Source organism: Toxorhynchites rutilus, chromosome 2 (assembly GCF_029784135.1).
Source record: "Toxorhynchites rutilus septentrionalis strain SRP chromosome 2, ASM2978413v1, whole genome shotgun sequence".
In the NCBI taxonomy this organism is placed as follows: domain Eukaryota; kingdom Metazoa; phylum Arthropoda; class Insecta; order Diptera; family Culicidae; genus Toxorhynchites; species Toxorhynchites rutilus.
The window spans coordinates 153,263,163-153,284,502 of NC_073745.1; the positions used below are offsets into that span (position 1 = coordinate 153,263,163).

A 21,340-nucleotide genomic window follows, 5' to 3' on the forward strand; every position below is an offset into this window, starting at 1 on the left:
AGCAATGTGTGTTAATACCGTTGCACCTCTGGAAGCATTCTATATGTAATGGAATTATGCAAAAATGATGTATCAATTTCCGTGCGAAGGACATTCGACATACACAGCTGTCAGGATAATGGGTTTACAACGTGGTGGTATTCAAATTTAGCGCATGAAAATTACTGCCACTGTTGAGCAATTCCACTGCACATATGAATATGCACCCCGAGGCAAAACCTACAGATAAAAGGCTATCGCTATCGGATGGCTGGGCTTGCATGTCGTCACTCGAAGGCATCGGAATATGATTGCTTTGTATTGACTGCAGTCAGGTCCGTCCACAGCTAAAAGGGGATGAAAATTTAATCATGAATACAAAATTATGAGCCGGAATGGGAAATGACAACATCAGAGCCACAACAACCGAGCAGGCGAGCAAGCCATCGAGAATGGAAAAGCCAAGGATAATGCGTAAACGACAATGACGCGCGGAGTGGGAAAATCGATAAGCTTTAAACGTTTGGCATCCATGGACCGGAGGAAAACAATCGACGCAGAAATTATGGAGGATTTGAAAATTGTGAAATATCAAATGGGATTGCTTTGGGAAAATCACCGAATGATAAGTCGTTTCTGATACATTGTTATCATTGCCTTTCACGTCAGATTCGCAATCTCATAATTTCACAAGACTGTGGTGGGAAATACAAATTCTCTGAGCTCATAAACTGGGCGGTGGTTTCTAGAATGAATCGGAAGTATTGTTGGGTAACAGAATTAGAGCCTGAGCCAGAAATTATTCCTGCTATGACCAATCATTCTGGCCCTTAGCAGGGATAGTTTGAAGATAAGACGGCAATACACCAATTCAGATGTACTACTGTAGAGGAACTGGGTGTAAGCCAGACAGGTTAAGAAGAAATTTGATTGTATCTTAGGAAAATTATGTTTTCTAGCAAATGCATTTTTTGCAGTTCAAGATGCTGTTGTTCGAATTAATTGCTCAAATGTTTCACGAAAGTGCTTTTCTCGGTTTCTACTGAAATAAAAACAAACCGACAAGTCGAACACTTTTTGTGGTGCAGGTGAACCGGTATATGGTGAGGTAATGCGGACATATGGTGGAGCTAAGGCGGACAGGTAATACGCGAAGCGTAGAAGATCATTGGTCACGACAGTAGTGATTTCGTTTGCTCTCTCATCGTTTCACTAACTGTTGAACAACTCATATGTGAACAGAGTAAAAAGAGAGTCTGAGTTCATTTCAAGTACAATCCAAATATCGCTTCGATGTTAACTTACCTACCAAATAACCATAATCAAAAGAAATAATTCAAACATAACGGCGATCGGCGATTATCACTTAGGAAAGTTAGCTCTGAAAGACAATTAAGATAAAACCATATTTATTTGGCACAAAGTGACAGTTTTTTTTATCTCATTTGTTTATTTCAGGCTCATTACCATTTAGTTGTAACAGTGCCGAATTTTAATCGTGTACATGTCACATGTTTATCGTATCTATAAATAGAACATTACACAGTTGCCATTTAGGCGTAAGAGTATTCCTTCTGTTCTTCCATTTTCCATTTAGACTACCGGACAACGGAGACTGTTGATATGATCATTGTTGAGTTATTAATAAAACAACAACCCGATGTTTCTTGCAGAGCAGAGCAGTTGTATGGATGAATAGATCTTATTTCGACCGTGGGTCGATCTCCATCGTTGATGATTGTTGCGTGGACGTAGTTATTCTGTAACAACACAAAGATGAGGACCTTGAGTTTAAAGTGACAATTTCGTCATATATAGAATATTTCATTGACTTCTTAAATGGCACTAACTTTCCTAGTTAGTGCCATGAAGTTCATTGTTATGGCCGTACCAGGTACCGCCTCACTGAAATTGCTCTAACTCGGTAAATAATAAGATTTTCGATAAGTCCTTTCTAGGGTATATTCTTGAATGCCTAAACTACAGAAATATGAAGGAAAATTATTTTGATTTTTTTCAAATTTCTATACTAGAATACTGCCTTAATTAGTACCGTCATCCGGGGGCAAATTGACCACCGGGGTGAAATTGATCAAACATACTAATGAAAACAAACCGAATTTTTTAAGGTATTATTTAGTTTAGTTTAAAATTTTTATTTATGAAACGTTCAATGTCCAGCTCTAGGTTCTTCTCGATAGTGGTTCTCATCGAATTAGTTAATAATTTGTATAAAAAATAATCTTTCTTTGAACAACGTTTTCGTTTCCATTTTTAAACATGGTAAAGAAACATATTTTTAACGCATCAAAATGATACTAATAAACGCTTTTTTTCATACATACATTAATTGAATCTTCCATGATGTGAAAATACCAATATTTGATTATGCATTTAGTTCTAACATAATAAAGTATTACGTTTGTTATCAATTCTTACAGTTAAAATTTCACATATGTGCTGGAGCACAACACTAACGTTTGACCACGTTCAAATAATTAACGTTTTTTTTTCAGACGTGTTACCATAGGTTGACCGAGTCGCCTTGCTAGTGGGTTTGGACGATTCTTCACCTTTTCCGCATGTTTCCTCCTCGTTTTATGAAGTTCTTCTTTAACCGCCGCCATCCCTAAGTTTCGATGTATGACACTATTGCGGAAGTACCAAGGGGAGCCAGTAAGTTCTCTTAGCAGTTTATTTTGTATTCTTTCGATGATTTCGATATTACTTGCTGCAGTTGTTTGCCACAGTTGACAGCCATAATGCCAAATATGATTCAGCATGGATTTGTATAGAAGTAGTTTGAACTCTAGTTTTAATTTCGACTTCCTCCCGATTAGCCAATGTATTTGATTTGCTCGCAATTTCAATTGCCCTGCCCTGTGGAACGCCAGCATAAATTTCTCGCTCTGTTGATAGAATTTGGTTATACCGAACATGAAACTTTCTTTCCAGTAGGCAAGAACGCATAATTTCATATACTTGTGGTAGCATATTTTAAATTTTATAGAGCAGTCCTTCGTGCCAGACTTTATCGAATACTTGAGCTACGTCAAAAAAAAGCGCTGAGCAATAACCGCGGCCTTCATACACTTTACGAATTTCTTCTATAAAACGGTGCACTTGTTCAATAGTGCCATGTTTTGCTCAGAATCCACTTGATGATTCGGGATTAATATTTCAATCTCGGGCGCTGATTTTATCAGGATAATTTTTTCGAACACTTTTGAGAAGATTGGAAGGATGTTGATAGTTCTATAAGATTCCACTTTCTATGCGTCTTTCCCTGGCTTAGGAATCATAATGATGGTCGAAATTTTCCGTGCTTGTGAGAAATAACCTATATGTGTTATTGCGTTGAAAATTCTCGTGAGAGGTTTTGTTGCTAGGTCAGGTAGTTCCTTGATCATATTTCCGTTGATTTAGTCGATACTGGGTGACTTTTTCACATTGATATTATTTTTGATAGCATGTCTCACCAGCCGATGTTTGATTTTCATTTTCATTCTAAACGGCGGGACCTGCAACTGAGGTTGTTTTAAATTCTTAGTTGCCTTCCATAGTGAGTAAATAGTATCTTGATTTGGCGAGAATTCAGTTAAGTAATTATGGAATTTTTCAACCTCATGATTTTTCATAACTAGCTTACTTGTAATGAATTCAAACCTGTATGATCTCATTGATGTAACGCGGATATGTTCCTGCTCAATTTGCCCCTGATTTACGGTACTTGGTGGGTAGTGTATTCGCATACAAATATTAATTGTTTTAACTGTTTTGCAATTGTAATAAACTAAACTAGACTAGACTAGCTCATTGGCTTCCATTTGATATGATCATCCGAATCGTTTAGTACAGGTAAACCTGTTTCTGTGCGGGAGATAGGGACCGCACGAAAAAATCGTACCAAACTTCAACAGTAGCTTTAAAAATTAGTGTTCGCTACACAATTTGAAAAAAAAGCTTTTTTTATGCGGTAGATAGGGACCGCATATAAGGATGATTTTATTGTTTTCGTGAATTTAAATTTATGAGACTAAACAAAAACATGTACCAAAAAATTTTAATTTTCGATGGTAATTTTATTTGACGATTTGTCATAATATATCATAGAAAGATGCGCATTGAATATTTTTTCCATATATCCAATTAAAAGCTTCCATTAACAGCGTAAAAAAAAAGGAAAATTAAGTTTTTACACTATAGCTCTTATAGTGAACCATTTAGAGATTCACAAAAAATAACTTATTTTTGTATTTGGTCATTTATACAATATTTCCCATAGCGCTGGTGAAAAGATTCATTTGTACCGGGCAACACATTGAAAATTCTGAGAAAAATCCCACATATCTGGAAAAAGCGTAGAAACACATTTAAATACGAATTAGAGTACAGGCAAACCCGTTATCTGTGCGGGGAATAGGGACCGCACAAAAAAAAACGCATACAAAATCGTACTAAACTTCACCAGTAGCTTTAAAAAAAAATTTCGCTACACAATTTCAAAAAAAACTTATTTTATACGGTGGACAGAGACCGCGATGTACGCGATGTTTCTGTTTATAAACATGTCAAGAATATGTTAAACGCGAGAATTTACACACAAAAATGTTACGAGTAAAACATTTTTTTAAGAAGTCTTCATACAAAAATGCCTTATGTTTCAGAAACTATAAAAGATAGAAAGTTAACGTGTTCAACAAAAGTTCATATTTTAATAAAATCTGAAACTTTGTCGAACACACTATATCGCTATTGTGACTTTAAACAAAATTAGAATTAGTTGTAATTTTTGCAAAGAAAACATGAAAAAGTTGTTATTAAAAAAAACTTTTTTCATGTAAAAGTGCCTATCTTTCGATGTACGGACGACATGTTCGATATTGTAAGGGCTATTCATATATTTTTTTCGAGAATTTAAAAAAATACATTTTTGAGAAAAATAAATTTTAATTTTTTCAAAATAATTTTTTTTTCAGCAATTTTTTTCTAAAGAAAAAAATGGTATTTTTTTATGAAAATTTGCTGCCAATTTGCTGCCAAAGTCAGTCGAGTTGGCATGAAATTCGTCAACATTCTTCTATGAGCATGGGCTACGTGATCGAAATGACTGGATAATGTTTATAATCGAATCATGTCTATGACCTTTCAATCATTTAATTTAAAAAAGGTCAATAATTTAATTAATATAAAAGTAAAACTTTATATATTTTCCATAACTTCGAAAAATATAGTACGCAACGCAGTTTTCTCTTGTTTTTTATGAATGTGATAATTTTAATAAAGCTTATCAGAATTCAATAAATACCTTCTAATCAAATATAACTGTAAATAGTACATTTACAAAGTTAAAACAAAATTCGATGTATAGGAGAAGTGTGTAATACCCACCCCCTAAGCGAGCATGGATTTATCTTAATCGTACTCTTAAAATTTAATGTAACAACTACGTTAGTACGTAGATTAGTTAACCCTCAGTCATCTGTAATCGTTCTGTATTTTGGATACTGAATAACAAAAGTGCTACGAATTTTATTTTGTAAGGCGCCTAAATTCTAAATTTCCAATCATACGGTGGTAAATGTCCCAGCAGAAGTATAATATGTCCATGAGTTGTTTCTCTCAGAGACTATAAAGCTCAGAGAAACAGCTTGTATGAATGAGAGATTCCATCAATCTATTCCCTTTCATGCCTACCAGCAAAGAGAAGAAACCGTTCCTCCGGTGAGCATGTTCTCCCAGTATTCGTGCATTAATACTCTAGTCCGCGCTCTTGTTTTCCTGCATTCTCTGAGCACATAATATAGATGCCAGATGTGAAGACATGTTTTCGTTTTGAAGACATTTAATTTTGTGAAAGGTCATTTCAAAGTATGTGAAAACAATTGTTTGTGTGATTTATCGAACATGATTTAGAAATATCGTGATGGTTTGCTCATTTTTGTTCATTACGATTGCATTTGAAGACATTTATTCGTGCTATGCAGAGATATTTGAAAAAATCATCTGGCATCCCTCACATACAAGCTATTTCTCTCGTGAGAATGTTTACGGAAAATATCAAATTGAGAAGGAAATGAATCCTTTCTTACCATTTTCTTCATCTGAGATATTCACTGAGAACTCAACTCAATAAGTTTGACAGACAGTTATCGCCTCTGAATCGGTTTCAAGCAACAAAAACCATTGCATTTCTATTCTTGCTGGTTTACGAGAAAATCAGGCGGGTCAAATTGCCCGGCAGGCGCGTTTTAGACACATCTTCTCTATACGAATCCAGAAGTATAACCTACGTTTGAAGTACATAATAAGAGAACAATATAAAATCTTCTTCATTCGGACGGTAAGTATCGTACTGCCCTTCTACGCATAGTGGTCCCTTGTTACTCTTTGACTACTTTCACTTTTCTTCATAAAACGATGTTTTCATCCATAATCTTCCAGAAAAACGCAAAAACGTATTGTTTGTTCCCAGTGTTCAAAAAAAACCACATCCAAAACCACCATTTAAGTTCAACGTGGTTTGACATACGCTACGGGTGAGGTAGGTTATTTTGTATCGTACACGAAAATTACTCACACGTATAAAATAGCGTGCAGTATGTGTGCGCTATTTTGCACGCTATTTACTAATACTTACGCGAGGACCTTTTATAGCATACTTGAAAAATGTCTCAGTTCTAAGTTGTCACACAATAAACAATAAACCGTCCATTGATGGGGTAACTTCTTTTTTGCATCAGAAATCACCTCTTCATATGAAGGTAAAAATAAGATTGCGTACGTGGGTATAAACGTCGTTCCTAGGGGAGTAGAAATGCGGATTGAAGTCAGTTGAATGAAGAGGCAGATTTGTATTCATTAGTCGAGTCAGTTAAAATAACCACTTGTTGGAGATTGCCAACAGATCCACGGATCGGGGTGTTCCAAAATAATAATACCACATTCAAACAACCGAAAACTAAGGTTTTATGTTCTGCGAGGAATTATTATTTTCCTGAAAATGGTATTACATTTGTTTACAAATTATATTATAAATTACAAGCTTTCCGACTTACGTTTAGTCCCTTTTTTGTGGGTTATGTATTCTCTTCCAATTCAGGATTTAGGAGTTTCGAGTAAGTTGAACGATAATCAATGTTGCTCTAACCGTACTATCTGTCCGTACTATAATATTAAGGCATGAATATTTATCCGTACTATAGATTAAGGCATGACTAAGTAAATAATAATTTAAGTTTTACCTTTTATATAGAGTTAAGTTCAATATAGGTTACGTTAAACAATAATTATGATTTTAATTATATATATATGAATTCACTGTGGAAACAAATAGACTAATTCAGTGTATTAGTTTTATAAATTAATTTTAAACTTAAATGTAGTTACGTTTTGAACTAGCTTGAACAATTTGGTCCAATTTTAGATATAATTCACGAGGTTTCCTTGCTCTTTCTTTGAGATTTTGTGTTTTCTATGACTTATAGAATACTTAGAATAAAGAGTGACAAATATTGTTTATAACGCTATTGTTTGTGGGATAATTGTGCTAGACTCGACTGTCGATACTGGGTTCTTATGTGCTGGTCGAAAAGGAGCTACAGTGAAGGCGCGTTGGCGTAGACTCGCCAACACTCCCCCCAGGTACGTTGATCTCCAGGTCGACTTACTAATCATCGCGCCGTACATCTAGCACAGCCAGTTTAGCAACTGGTCGCTCGTAGACACCGTTCCCTGTTTTCACAGTTGCTGATCGAGGTTGTCCATCTCTTCCAGGACAGATTCCGATGACCTTCCCCCTGGGCCAACAATTCCGGGGATTTTTAGGGTCAGCAATGATTACCACGTCGTCGATTCCAATCGCCTTCGTGTTGATAAACCACTTAGTTCTGCGGGTGATCTCAGGTAAATACGAACTCAGCCAACGTTTCCAAAATCTATTCGCGAGTATCTGCGATGCACGCCAACACTGCCGTAATGCGGCACCACTGTCTTCTAGAGTGCACAAAGGTTTGGTACCATCGGATGATCCAAGGAGGAAATGGTTTGGAGTCAAGGCTGGGCCGGAATCGTCATCGATCGGAACATGAGTAAGTGGTCGAGAATTCACTACGTTTTCAATTTCGGCCAAAACATTTCGAAGTACTTCGTCCGTCAGTTTTTGCGTTGACAAAATAGCCGTCATGTTTCGTTTGACTGTTCCAATCAATCTCTCCCAGCAGCCGCCCATGTGTGGAGATAGAGGTGGGAGGAAGACCCATTTGGTTTCCGATGAAACGAACGCCTTCATCATCTCTTCTATGTTGACCGAAGCTTCTGCCTTCTGCATCTCACGACATGCTCCGACAAAGTTGGTACCGCGATCACTATAGATCGTTCGGGGCGTACCCCGACGCGAGATAAAATTGCGCAGCGCGATGATGCACGAATTAGTGCTCAGCGAATGGACGATCTCAATATGGATGGCTCGTATTGTCATGCAGGTTACGAGAATCCCCCATCGCTTTTCCGATCGCCTGCCTATTACGACTGTAATAGGACCGAAGTAGTCCACGCCTACATGGGTGAACGGTCGAGCGAATGCGTCCAACCTGGTATGTGGGAGATCTGCCATGATAGGGGGCTGCGGAATTGCCCGGTTATTCTTACATCGTTGACAACTGTTGCGTACCCGTAAGTAGGTACTTCGAAGTCGAGAAATGGAGTAACGTTGCCGTATCTCGTTAATTACAGTCTCGTGATTCTGATGGTGGTATTTTTGGTGATAGTGTGCAACAATGAGACTGGTAACGTGGTGGTTACGGGGTAGAATGATCGGATTCTTGGCATCTTCGGTCGCGAACTCACAGGCAGAAATACGACCTCGTATCCGCATGATTCCGTGTTTGTCGATCCAAGGGGTGAGCTTATACAAAGCGCTAGTTTTCGGAAGCGTGGCTCCACCAGACTGGTGGAGAAGGGTGTATTCGTCGGGGTAGGCGTCCTCTTGTGCTTGCCGGATCAAATGGGATTCAGAGGCGGTCAGCTCTTCCATTGAAGGATGGCCATTCGTAACTGCCTGCCTTTTCATCCTCTTAATGATATTGTTGGAAAACCGAAGAACGTATGCAATTGTGTTCACCATCTTTCTCCAGCTACTGAAGTCACTGAAGCAGAGAAGCGGCTCAGTTTTCTGGACATGCATCAACAAATACGGGCGTAGTTCGGTCTCTGTTGTCCTAGTCACGGTTGGTTGTTGCGGCCAATACTTCTCAGTGCACATCAGGAAATGTGGTCCTGTGTACCAACGAGCTTCTGCAGACATGTCTGGTAGTTTCACCCACTTAGTGCCATCGTCCGCGACATTTTGCTTGGTAGGAACCCAGCGCCAATCTGCTGGTTCTGTGGAGTCCAAAATTTCGCTAACTCGGTGGGCTACAAATGGTGTAAAACGCCGATGATCCGAATTGACCCAGCAGATCACATCTGGTGAATCTGACCAAAAAATTCGCCGAGTGATGTTCACAGATAAGGATTCTTTTACTGTGGAAGCCAATCGAACACCCAACACCGCTGCTTGAAGTTCCAATCTAGGAATCGAGTGGAATTTCAACGGAGAAACTCTGGTTTTGGCAGCGACTAACGTGCATTCGATGGTATCGCCATGGGAGTAACGAAGATAGCAAGCTGCAGCCATTCCATCCTCACTCGCGTCTACAAACATATGGAGCTGCACGTCGGAAAAATCTGCTGGAATTCGACTGCGATAGCAACGAGGAATCTTGAGCGTTTCGATTTGTGGGAGGATCTGAAGCCACGTCTGCCACTTGGAGAAGAGTACTCCGTTAATTTCATCGTCCCAATCAGCTCCGGACCGCCAGACTTCCTGCATGAGGATCTTCAGGTACATCAGGAATTGTGCAATTAACCCCAAGGGATCGAACATAGACATAAGGATTCGTAGCATTTCCCGCTTTGTCGGGCAACGTTGACCCTCCAGGAGGGGGCGCTCGTATCGGTTCCATCCAACTTTATATGAGAAGACATCAGACGCGGTACACCACCACATCCCCAACACCTTCTCCGTGGCCAATTCCGGAGCGAGGTCAAGGTTCTTCTCCTTCGTACTGTTCTCATCCAGGGCTCTCAGTACCCGTTGAGAATTACTGATCCAGTTTCTGATCTCAAAACCGCCTTGCGCGTGAACGAACGTAACCTGCTTTGCCAGTTGTATTGCCTCTCCTTCCGTATCGACGCTAACTAGCATATCATCCACGTAGTGACGCTTTTGAATAACGTTTGCTGCTGTCGGGTACTGGTATCTGAACCGCTCTGCATTCATATTCTTCGCATATTGTGCACTGCTTGGCGAGCAACAAGCACCAAAAGTCATAACACGCATCACATAGGTTGACAGCTGACCATCCTCATCTCTCCAGAAAAAGAGTTGACAAAGTTGGTCTTCGTTCCGTATCGAGACTTGATGGAACATCTCTCGCAGATCACCCGTTAGTCCAATCGCACGCTCACGGAACTGGATGAGAATAGAGAACAACGATGCAAGCTGGTCAGGCCCCGTCAGAAGAAATGAATTTAGTGACTTTCCGAAAGCAGTGGCTGCAGCATCCCACACGATGCGAATTTTCCCTGGCTTATTAGGGTTCTTTACTGGAAACACAGGAAGATACCAGGTGCGACGGTTTGGGCGTATAAGTTCCTCCTCTGATAGCTTTCGGATATAGCCTTTGCGTAGATAATCAGAAATTTTCTGTTGCAAGACTGCTGCAAGCGAAGCATCTCTCATCAAGCGTTTCTCGAGGCATTGAAACCGACGCATTGCCATCGCTCGACTATCTGGAAGACGGACTTCGTCGTAGCGCCAGAGTAGTCCGGTCTCGAAACGTGTTCCCGTGAATTTTGTAAGAGATTGAAGAAGAGATTGTGCTCGTTGTTCGTCTCTGGAGAGTAGAGATGTTCCCGATTTAACTACACCTAAACTGTCTAAAGAGAAATACCTCTTCATCGCCTGATGAAGGTCATCGTCTGAACGGTTTTCACACGGACAAATGTGAAAAATCGAATGTACTAGGTTGGGTGTATCATTTTCATTGGCGCCCCCACACACTGTCCAGCCTAAGCGGGTCTTCACTGCAAGCGGTTGATTTGGTCCTCCTTCTCGACTCTTGAGGACGAGAGTGAGGTGTTGATCCTTCATCCCAATTAGGATTCTTGGTCGCACAGCTTCGTAGGAGAGGATGGGAAGGTTTCGGAGGTGTGGATACAGGCGAGATAATTCCTCTATGTTCAACGTTTGTGGTGGAAGTAATAATTCGTTGACCGTCCTTACTCCAGTTAGGCTGAATTTATGGGATTCGTCTCGTATTCCAGCAACTTCAAAACTAACGACTCGTGAGGTTTCTTCTTGGCGCTGTGTGCCGCCTGTCCAGTGCAGACAGAGGGGTTTTACTTCCCCTTCAAGTCTCAGCTCATCTGCCAAATCACTGTCCACTAGTGTCAAACTTGACCCGTCATCTAGGAAGGCGAAGGTACATATGGAGCCGTGCTTCCCATGTAGACGTACTGGCAAATAACGGAATAGAGTTCTGCTAGACTTCACTTGATGAGTATGACATCCCTGATGGTTTGAACTCGAACTTGATTGAGGAGTAATCGCTTCTACGACTTCAGCGTTCGGTGGTTTTTTCTCGTCGTTATGCAATAATTCATGGTGTTTAAACTGACAACCATTCTTACCGCATAATCTTGCTTGACATCCCCCATAGTGTCGTCGCAGGCATCTACGACAGAGTCCGTATTCTCTCACAACTGCCCAACGTGAGTCACGCGACATTTCTAGGAACCGTTTGCATTTACAAATGGATTTGCACATCCCTTTACATATCATGCAGCCTTCGCTTGCTGTCCTCACAAAGGATGATTTCTGGGAGTATGTTTCCGGAGAGACGTCCTCGGAGTGAGAGTTCACGAAAGTGTTACCTTTTTTATTTCCACGGTTTTCGCTCCGCGTTGTTCTTATGTCTCCAATATCATTCGGAATAGTTATAGCGCTAGCAGCCTCTGCTAGGGAATAAAGCCAGTGGCTAAAAGAAGCCAAGTTAACTGCCGGCAGCGTTTGTCTGTACTGGGCCCAATTCAGTTTTATGGAAGAAGGCAGTTTACTGACCAATTGATGCATCAACGATACGTTGTAGAGGTGCTCTTCTAACTCGCAGGCGTCCACCGTAGCACAAAAGTTGTCCACGCTGACAGCGAAATTTACAAGGGTCTCCAGCTTATCTTCCCTCAACGCGGGTAGTGAGTTGATCTTCGCGATTAGTGTGTGTACGATGGCTTCCGGCTGTCCAAATAACATTTTTAGAGTCGTTATTACGCCAACCACATTTGCCGGGTGCATCAGACGACTTTTAACCGCTTCGTATGCTCGCCCTCTCAAACATTTTTGCAACCGAATGATGTTTTCTGCATCCGAAAATCCACAAATCGCTGTCGTGCTGTTGAAGGATGACAAGAATAGAGGCCACTCCTCTGGGTTACCGGAAAACGTGGGTAGCTCCTTTGAGATTGCTTGACGCGCTGCCAGCTGTTTCCGGGTTAGCGGACACTGTTCTACGTCATCATCATCATACACTGGACGGTAGTTATTCTGCTGTTGAGGAACGGGAACGAGAGTCTGATTCGGTACCTCGCACGTGGTTTGTGGTAGCGGAGCGCAGTTGATTCGTTGTGTATTGATTTGAGAACGGTTGCAGCTCGTGCAGCCAAGAGGGGGCGGATTACCCGGTTGGTTTCCGTTTTGATTCACCGTTTCATCCATCCACTCCTCCACGCGGCTCATAGCATCGCCGTCATTCGAACCACCTTCACTAGCCATTTCTTCTAGTATCTTGTACTTCTTCTCCAGGAACTCTTTATCCTTGGCTGCCTCATCTGCAGTTCGTCGACGTTCCAATTCACGTTCCTCCTCTAGCTTTCGCAACTTTAGTTTTAAGAGTGTTTGTGTCGATCGGTTGGACACTCCTGACGCGTTCGATGCAGGTTTCCTTGGCAACGTCTCTTTTGCATTTGATATCGTTTTACTTAATACAGGGTTTGCTGACTGTTTCAGTGGAAGTGATGTTATGTTCGGAATGGTCTCATTTGCTGATTTGTTTCCGATTGAATTCACGACCTGTGATTGTTGAGTGCCTTTTTGTTGAACGAGGGATGCAGAGGAAGTTCCAGGAACGGCTTCTGGTTGCTTTTGACTTTGACTACCAAGCAGCACAGGAGGTTTGATGGTATTTGAACACGTATCCTGGACACCGGTTGCAGCTTTGCATTTGGCGCAACTCCAGGGTTGTTTTTCAGATACCTGTGTTACCCCAACACATTGGTAGTGATGCCATTTTTGGCATACATCACAGCGCACCATCTGGTTTGTATTTTCCCCATGACATATCTGACATGATCTTCTGGGAATGGGTGTTTCTGAATCCTCCGTAACCACCTTTTGCGTACCATCTTGACCACCAGTTTCACTCTCCGCTACATCATTGGTTTTTTTCGAACGTAAACCTCTACTCGACATGATCTAGTTGATGAATTATTCGTATGTAAACGAAAATAATAAATTGTTGGAGATTGCCAACAGATCCACGGATCGGGGTGTTCCACAATAATAATACCACATTCAAACAACCGAAAACTAAGGTTTTATGTTCTGCGAGGAATTATTATTTTCCTGAAAATGGTATTACATTTGTTTACAAATTATATTATAAATTACAAGCTTTCCGACTTACGTTTAGTCCCTTTTTTGTGGGTTATGTATTCTCTTCCAATTCAGGATTTAGGAGTTTCGAGTAAGTTGAACGATAATCAATGTTGCTCTAACCGTACTATCTGTCCGTACTATAATATTAAGGCATGAATATTTATCCGTACTATAGATTAAGGCATGACTAAGTAAATAATAATTTAAGTTTTACCTTTTATATAGAGTTAAGTTCAATATAGGTTACGTTAAACAATAATTATGATTTTAATTATATATATATGAATTCACTGTGGAAACAAATAGACTAATTCAGTGTATTAGTTTTATAAATTAATTTTAAACTTAAATGTAGTTACGTTTTGAACTAGCTTGAACAATTTGGTCCAATTTTAGATATAATTCACGAGGTTTCCTTGCTCTTTCTTTGAGATTTTGTGTTTTCTATGACTTATAGAATACTTAGAATAAAGAGTGACAAATATTGTTTATAACGCTATTGTTTGTGGGATAATTGTGCTAGACTCGACTGTCGATACTGGGTTCTTATGTGCTGGTCGAAAAGGAGCTACAGTGAAGGCGCGTTGGCGTAGACTCGCCAACACCACTGATTGGACTAGTTCACCAGTCATCCTCGCTAGTGAACGCTAGTCAATTCATTTTCTAGTCAAGTCACTTTTTGTTGTGGGCGACTGGCCCCAGTGACTATTTTCTGTTCGCAAACCTGAAGGGAATGCTCGCTGGCAAAAAATTTAAGACCGATGATGAAACTGAAGCTTATTTTGAGGAACCGAAACCGAAAGAGTACTATAAAAATGGTATCGAAAAGTTGCAAGATCGCCATAATCGCTGTATCGCCCTCGAAGGCAACTCAGCAATTCCAAGTGAAATCGACAAATGACAAAACATGAGTATTTTTGATTCAAATGAAAGTGTGTATTCCATTTGGGTTAGAGGAAATATGGGTTTTCCACAGAAATTGGGAATTTTTTGACTCAAGCGAAGAAAATTCCTAAAAATTCGATGTTCCACAAATTTCGTCAAAAATAGTTTTACCATCTTGGGGCCATTTTTTTAATTTTCTACATGACTTCTATTTTATATGAAAAAATTAAAAAAAATTTTCTTCTCAGTGTATATTTTTTTTCATTTGGGTTAGAGGAAATATGGGTTTTCCACAGAAATTGGGAATTTTTTGACTCAAGCGAAGAAAATTCCTAAAAATTCGATGTTCCACAAATTTCGTCAAAAATAGTTTTACCATCTTGGGGCCATTTTTTTAATTTTCTACATGACTTCTATTTTATATGAAAAAATTGAAAAAAATTTTCCTCTCAGTGTATATTTTTTTCAAATTAAGCCAACAATAATCTATAACTCTTTCTAAAACACTATTTCGGTACGACTCATTTTTTTTTGAGATATAAATTATCAAAGATTTCTCTTACTAAAATTGATACTACCTTTTCAAAGGTTACACTTGAGTCAAAAAATGAACCATAATGATGTATTCGGGAAAGTTGTTGGACATTATAAGAAAATTCATAAAATTTCATGAACATGACGGTATAACACGACAAACATATTAAAGCGATTATCTATATATATAAAAATGGAGTGATGTCTGTCTGTCTGTCTGATTCTTATAGACTCGGAAACTACTGAACCGATCGACATGAAAATTGGTATGTAGGGGTTTTTGGGGCCGGGGAAGGTTTTCGTGATATTTTGAGACCCCTCCCCCCTCTCTAAGGGGGGGGGGGGCTGCCACACAAATGAAACACAAATTTCTGCATTACTCGGAAATTAACCAAGCAAACGAAACCAAAGTTGGCATGTGAAAGTTTTAGGGTGCAATAAATGTTTCTATGATGGTTAGACAGTCCTTCCCCCACTCAAAGGGGGGGCTGCCATACAAATGAAACACAAATTTCTGCATTACTCGAGAATTAATCAAGCAAATGAAACCAAATTTGGCATGTGGAGGTTTTAGGATGCAATAAATGTTTCTATGGTGTTAAGATACTCCTTCCCCCTCTCTTAGAGGGGGCTGCCGTACAAATGAAACACAAATTTTTGCATTACTCGGAAATTAATCAATCAAACGAAACCAAAGTTGGCATGTCAAAGTTTTAGGGTGCAATAAATGTTTCTATGATGGTTAGACAGTCCTTCCCCCACTCAAAGGGGGGGCTGCCATACAAATGAAACACAAATTTCTGCATTACTCGAGAATTAATCAAGCAAATGAAACCAAATTTGGCATGTGGAGGTTTTAGGATGCAATAAATGTTTCTATGGTGTTAAGATACTCCTTCCCCCTCTCTTAGAGGGGGCTGCCGTACAAATGAAATACAAATTTTTGCATTACCCGAGAATTAATCAAGAAAATTAAACCAAATTAGGCATATGGAAACTTTAGGGTGCAATGAATGTTTCTATGGTGGTTAGATACCCCTCCCTCCTCTCTTAGGGGTGGCTGCCATACAAATGAAACACAAATTTCTGCATTACTCGAGAATTAATCAAGTAAATGGGCGGGACGAAGTTTGCCGGGTTAGCTAGTTTACTATAAAAAAACAATAAATTAGAAATATTTTTTTTAAATATTCTAAGACACTATTTCGGTACGACTCATAGTTTTTGAGATAAGATATAAATTATCAAAGATTTCTCTTATTCAAATCGATACGCCCTTTTCAAAAGTTACGCTTGAGTCAAAAAATTCCCAGTTGCTGTGGAAAACTCATATTTCCTCCAACCCAAACGGAATACACACTTTCATTGGAATCAAAAATACAAGTTTTTAAAATCTGCATTTTTATGACGATTTCATTTGGAATTGCTGAAGTATGTTGAATAATAAAATTGAATTTTGCAAAAAAAAAATGTTTTACTGTGTTACCTTATAAACTTTTCAGTCGAACTGTTATTTATAAATAAATGAAATGAAATGAAATTGATACAATAGTAACGGTTTGGTGTTGGTATGATATTGAATATAATGAAAAAGAGTCCGGAATAAAAATACGTCCGGATTCAAAAGCATTACGGTACCAGATGTTTCTTTTGGACGACATAACATTTTCATCGGTATACCAGTTGTTTTTCAACAGCAGACCTGACTTGCCCATAACTGCATAAATCTTTAAGTTGGTTATTTTGAAAAAAAAGGAGTCTTGAGTTCTCATAAACTCGTCCACTAACCAATTTTAGAGTTGATCCAATCTACGAAACATTGAATAAGAACAATGAAGTTAGACTTCTGGCAAACCGAATAGAAAAGCGTGGGCCTCCATTTCAATTATAAAATCTACTAGGCATGAACAGCACTAACGATTCGTCTGTTTCCTGATCGCGCACTCAAGTAATGCACCAAACAACTCTGAAAGTTCGACCACAAAGAAATTTAATTTCTCCAGACTCACTAATCACTATGCATGAAGTAATCAATCAATTAGCCGTAAATAATATCCACAAAATCCCGTTCGATCGCGATTATTTATGGAGAACAATGGGAACGGAAAGTCCAAACCACACAAACACATACACACACACGCCCGGGGGAGGGTAAAACGAACTCAATTAAATTTGCAACACTATTATATCCGAAAGCACCACGTCTTTGCCTTCTTAAGAATTATTACGTTTTATGCCCCTCGCAAAACCATTGGGAACATAGACAAAGAGCATCTGTCGTATGGGCTGAATTTTTAAATTTATGGGTCGAGGGACCCTTGCGAATGCGAATGCGACGGCCAATAATCGTTATGATTGTGACTCTGTGAAAGGCTGAAGCATTTAGCAGTACCTACTTCCCGAAGAACGACACGCCGGGTGCTGTTGGTGTGATGTATGTATAACCGAAGTGAATTATAATCGTTGGTTATTATTCTTGCGCAGCCACCGGTTATTATTTTTTTCCGCCGAGTGCAGGTCTTTCTGGCAGCGCTGCTGTTGTTGCCTATTCTAGACACACAGGACATTTGCTTGCTGTATATGCTAATAAAGTGTGCAACTCTTGGAAGTGCATTGTTGTGGAAGTTACGCCCGAGTCCGGTCGATCGGTCTAGTGGCAACGGCCGTCAATAGCCGGGTGCATTGTTTATGGGCACCGGGAAAGTGAACGACTCGAACAAATCATCAACGCTCAAGGTGTGGAACCGGCTTCTGTCTTGAGCGTTGTAACGTCCAAATAGCATATACCGGTAAAAGTGAGACGAATTTTTATTAACATTTAAATTATCTCGTTTTCTACTGGTATGAATCAGTATGGAGTGGCAGCTGAACGCGTCACTCGGTGCAACGCAGCAAACTGCGATTGCTAATATTTTGTGATTAAACATTTACCCATTTGCATATGTAGGACTGAAACGTGAGCTTGCATCGTATAGTGAGATTGTACAGATTCTATTATTGTTTCTTCAACACTGAAAAATAATACTGTCTCTACTTAACGTAGAGTATTTTCGCCAAATATTTTTCTGTATCGGTTTCGAACCTCATACGTGTGCCAGATCAATGTTCCCGTTCTCTAAAACCTTCGTGTGCAACGCCCGTTCTTGACCTATGCCAATCTCTGATAGGGCCCAATCCAACCACCGCAACACATCAACAAACTAAACGGATTACTCATCGAACAGCTCTCTACACCAACAGATTCCCTCCCGCGAGACGCAACGGCTGCCGGCGACTCACTTTTCTCGGTAATTGATTTTGATTGTTTTGTCTAGCTCAGCTTGAGCACTTGTGAATTGGTTGTAATTCCACTTCAATTATCGCATACAGCCGTAGTCGTATCTTTCATTGCTATCCAATCGATTCCCCTCACGCGGCGAGACTTATGTTGGCTTGATTCAAAGCCATGGCCGCGGCGCCAATGTTTGCACGGCTATCTTTCGGCAGCAGCGACGCTCTCAACAGTACGTCGCTAATCATTTTGCGTCTATTTCTGTACAATCGTCTTCTCAGTGACGATATCGTCGACACGGCCTTTGCTAGTAGAGAAGGTTGGGTCAACCAGATTCGGTGGCTGTGATGAACGAACTGGTTTAAAGGGCTCCACTGGAAGATATATTTCGTGAAACGGAAGTCATTTGTGCCTATTGAAAACGTGTTGGAATATTCAATTAGTATTGACGTTTTAGATCAAAAGCCAAAATTCTTCGATGATTTGAGACATTATTCTCGTTTGCACGGATTTTATTGCGCGAATTGTTTGAACGGTTTTTCGGAATAACACGGTCTCTTGATAATTTGAAATGTCAATTAGAGACAAAAATATACACTCGGCTTAAGTAAGTCTTGAATGGCGTTAACGTTCCCTGTGGAACTTTTGCCATCTCAACGCATGCAATAACTAGCGCCATTTATTAATACTTAGTTGAGATTTCTTAAGCCAAATAACACGCCTTGAATGTATTCCGAGAGGCAAGCTCTAGAATACGCGTGACCACAGTTCAGTGCTTTGACGAAAAAATCCCCCGGCCAGAACGGGAATCGAACCCGAACACCCGGCATGATAATGTGAGACGCTAACCACTCGACCACGGGTGAACCAAGTAAGTAGTGTTGCCAAATATAACTGCCAAAAGTCAGGAAGATTGAAAATACAAATCAGAAAGAAAACAGGATTTCTCAGGAAAGATGGTTCTAAATCAACGATGATGAAAAATAAAATTGTGGTGACTCTGAAATGAAAATTGACCTCGCAAACAATACACAAGATGGTAAGATAATGAATAGAAATTTGTTTAATTAAGTCAATGTATGCATTGTACTCGGTCACAGGCGATTATATTGTGTTCCACCAGCACCATTATTCTACATTTCTTATTCGCTTAAATCTACCTTTGGCAACGCAGAAAAACTTCAACAATATGTGGGTGTGATGCAAAAATATAGAAGCACTTTCCACCAAATAACATGAAAATCTACGCGGTGAATTCACCCAACAAAATTGCACCGCAATTTTCCGTTTTTCTTTTGTATCGAGCGCAATCTCTGTGTAATCTCAGGATTAGAAAAGAATGACATCCACTCGCTAGCTGGATCGAGACTGTGGCTTGATTGATTGTAATGTTCTATCATAAAGACTTGAATCTACGAAGATTATTCACTTTAAGCCTTAAAAAGACCTGTTAGAAGATTTAAATAGTGATCACTATCATTATCACACCGAACAAAATTTCGAATTTTGTAAATCGAGATAATCTCTTACCGAGCTCGAATTTCATGTGTTGCAATTGCATACATTTAGGGATTGTGTCCCTTTCGCCCGAATACCATTCACCCGAAACACGTCTACCCGAGGAACATTTACCCGAATGTAACACATATCCGAATGACATTCACCCGAATATAAAAATACCCGAATGAAAATTTACCCGAATGCGACATTTGCCCGAATGCAACATTTACTCGAATGGAACGATTACCCGAATGAAGAAGGAAAAATTCCGATAAATGAGATTATGAGTTTTGTCGAATGTCAAATTGATAAATAAGATTAAATCAAAACAACATGAAAGAGCAATGTAAATTCGAAGTAATGAAAAATTGTAAATTCGGAAATGATGTTGAAGACTTCGCTGTGTCATGTTTAGAAATTAGTCATGCCGTCTTCTTTCCTTTCCATATTGCTGTTTAAGCCTAAGAGATCATTTATAAATGAACACGGGTTATGGAATATTTCGGGAACTAAGCAGGTAATTTTAATATAAAAAATATATGAAAATGAAAATGAAATGAAAAAAAAATAGTACCTACATATTTACCACCGCGGCGCAATTTTGATCGTAAATTTATTATTTCGTGATGAAATTTGTTCTGAGGCCAATGTAATGGGGGTGAAGACCACATTTAATGAGGATAAGGAACCGAGGCAGCCCTAAGCCACCGAGGTGACGAAATCCGAGTCGGCCTCCGACCCGCTGTCGTGGCGTCCTCTCGCAAGCAAACTTGTGTTCCACCGATTGCCCGGTTAGTTGAAACATAGGAGATGATCCTTTAATAAGGTCTGACTGATCGTTAGCGAACGTCTAACGGCATTTGATTACATTACATTGCATTACGTTTGTCCAGTACTTCAATTCAAAAATTTACTGGGCAAACGTAATGCACCAAGCAAACGTATGTCGTCCGATGCTTGCGGTCAGCGGTTCGGTGTCCGACTAGGATTGTGTCACCTCGGCGGCTTAGGGCCATATCCACGCTAGATGGGAGCTTCATCCCCATTACATTAAAAAGAAAAAAAATATTAATTCTATGATTACGAAAATTATTCCTTCTTTGACTTTGAGGTTCTCTGTCGGGTGGTGTTCAACTGATTTCAATTGTTTATCAATATTAATTTTAATTTTTCCTCGAATATTTCCTTCTATTTCATTCGGGATTGTGAACGATTCGGGTAAACGTTCTAATATGATTTTATTGATATTCCAAAGTTATGAGAACGATATATATATATATATATAAATATATATATATATATATATATATATATATATATATATATATATATATATATATATATATATATATATATATATATATATATATATATATATATATATATATATATATATATATATATATATATATATATAT

The 21,340-nt window shown here is 39.3% G+C and overlaps 2 protein-coding genes across 3 annotated transcripts in view; both read right to left on the minus strand.

Annotated features, from left to right (window-relative positions):
* LOC129770788 (uncharacterized) overlaps positions 1 to 21,340 on the minus strand; it is a 337,533-nt gene that overhangs the window by 274,119 nt on the left and 42,074 nt on the right. Inside the window, exon 1 of one of the 2 annotated variants that reach the window (XM_055773872.1) lies at positions 1,289 to 1,314. The exons of the other annotated variant lie outside the window; for it this stretch is intronic. Coding sequence (XP_055629847.1) covers positions 1,289 to 1,299 — 11 coding nt within the window. The 5' untranslated portion in view covers positions 1,300 to 1,314. Of the gene's footprint in view, positions 1 to 1,288; positions 1,315 to 21,340 lie in introns of those variants that run through there. 2 annotated transcript variants of the gene reach the window in all.
* Positions 7,649 to 13,546, minus strand: LOC129766247 (uncharacterized). The gene has a single exon (XM_055766764.1). The coding sequence runs from the start codon at positions 13,544 to 13,546 to the stop codon at positions 7,649 to 7,651; it is 5,898 nt and encodes a 1,965-aa protein (XP_055622739.1).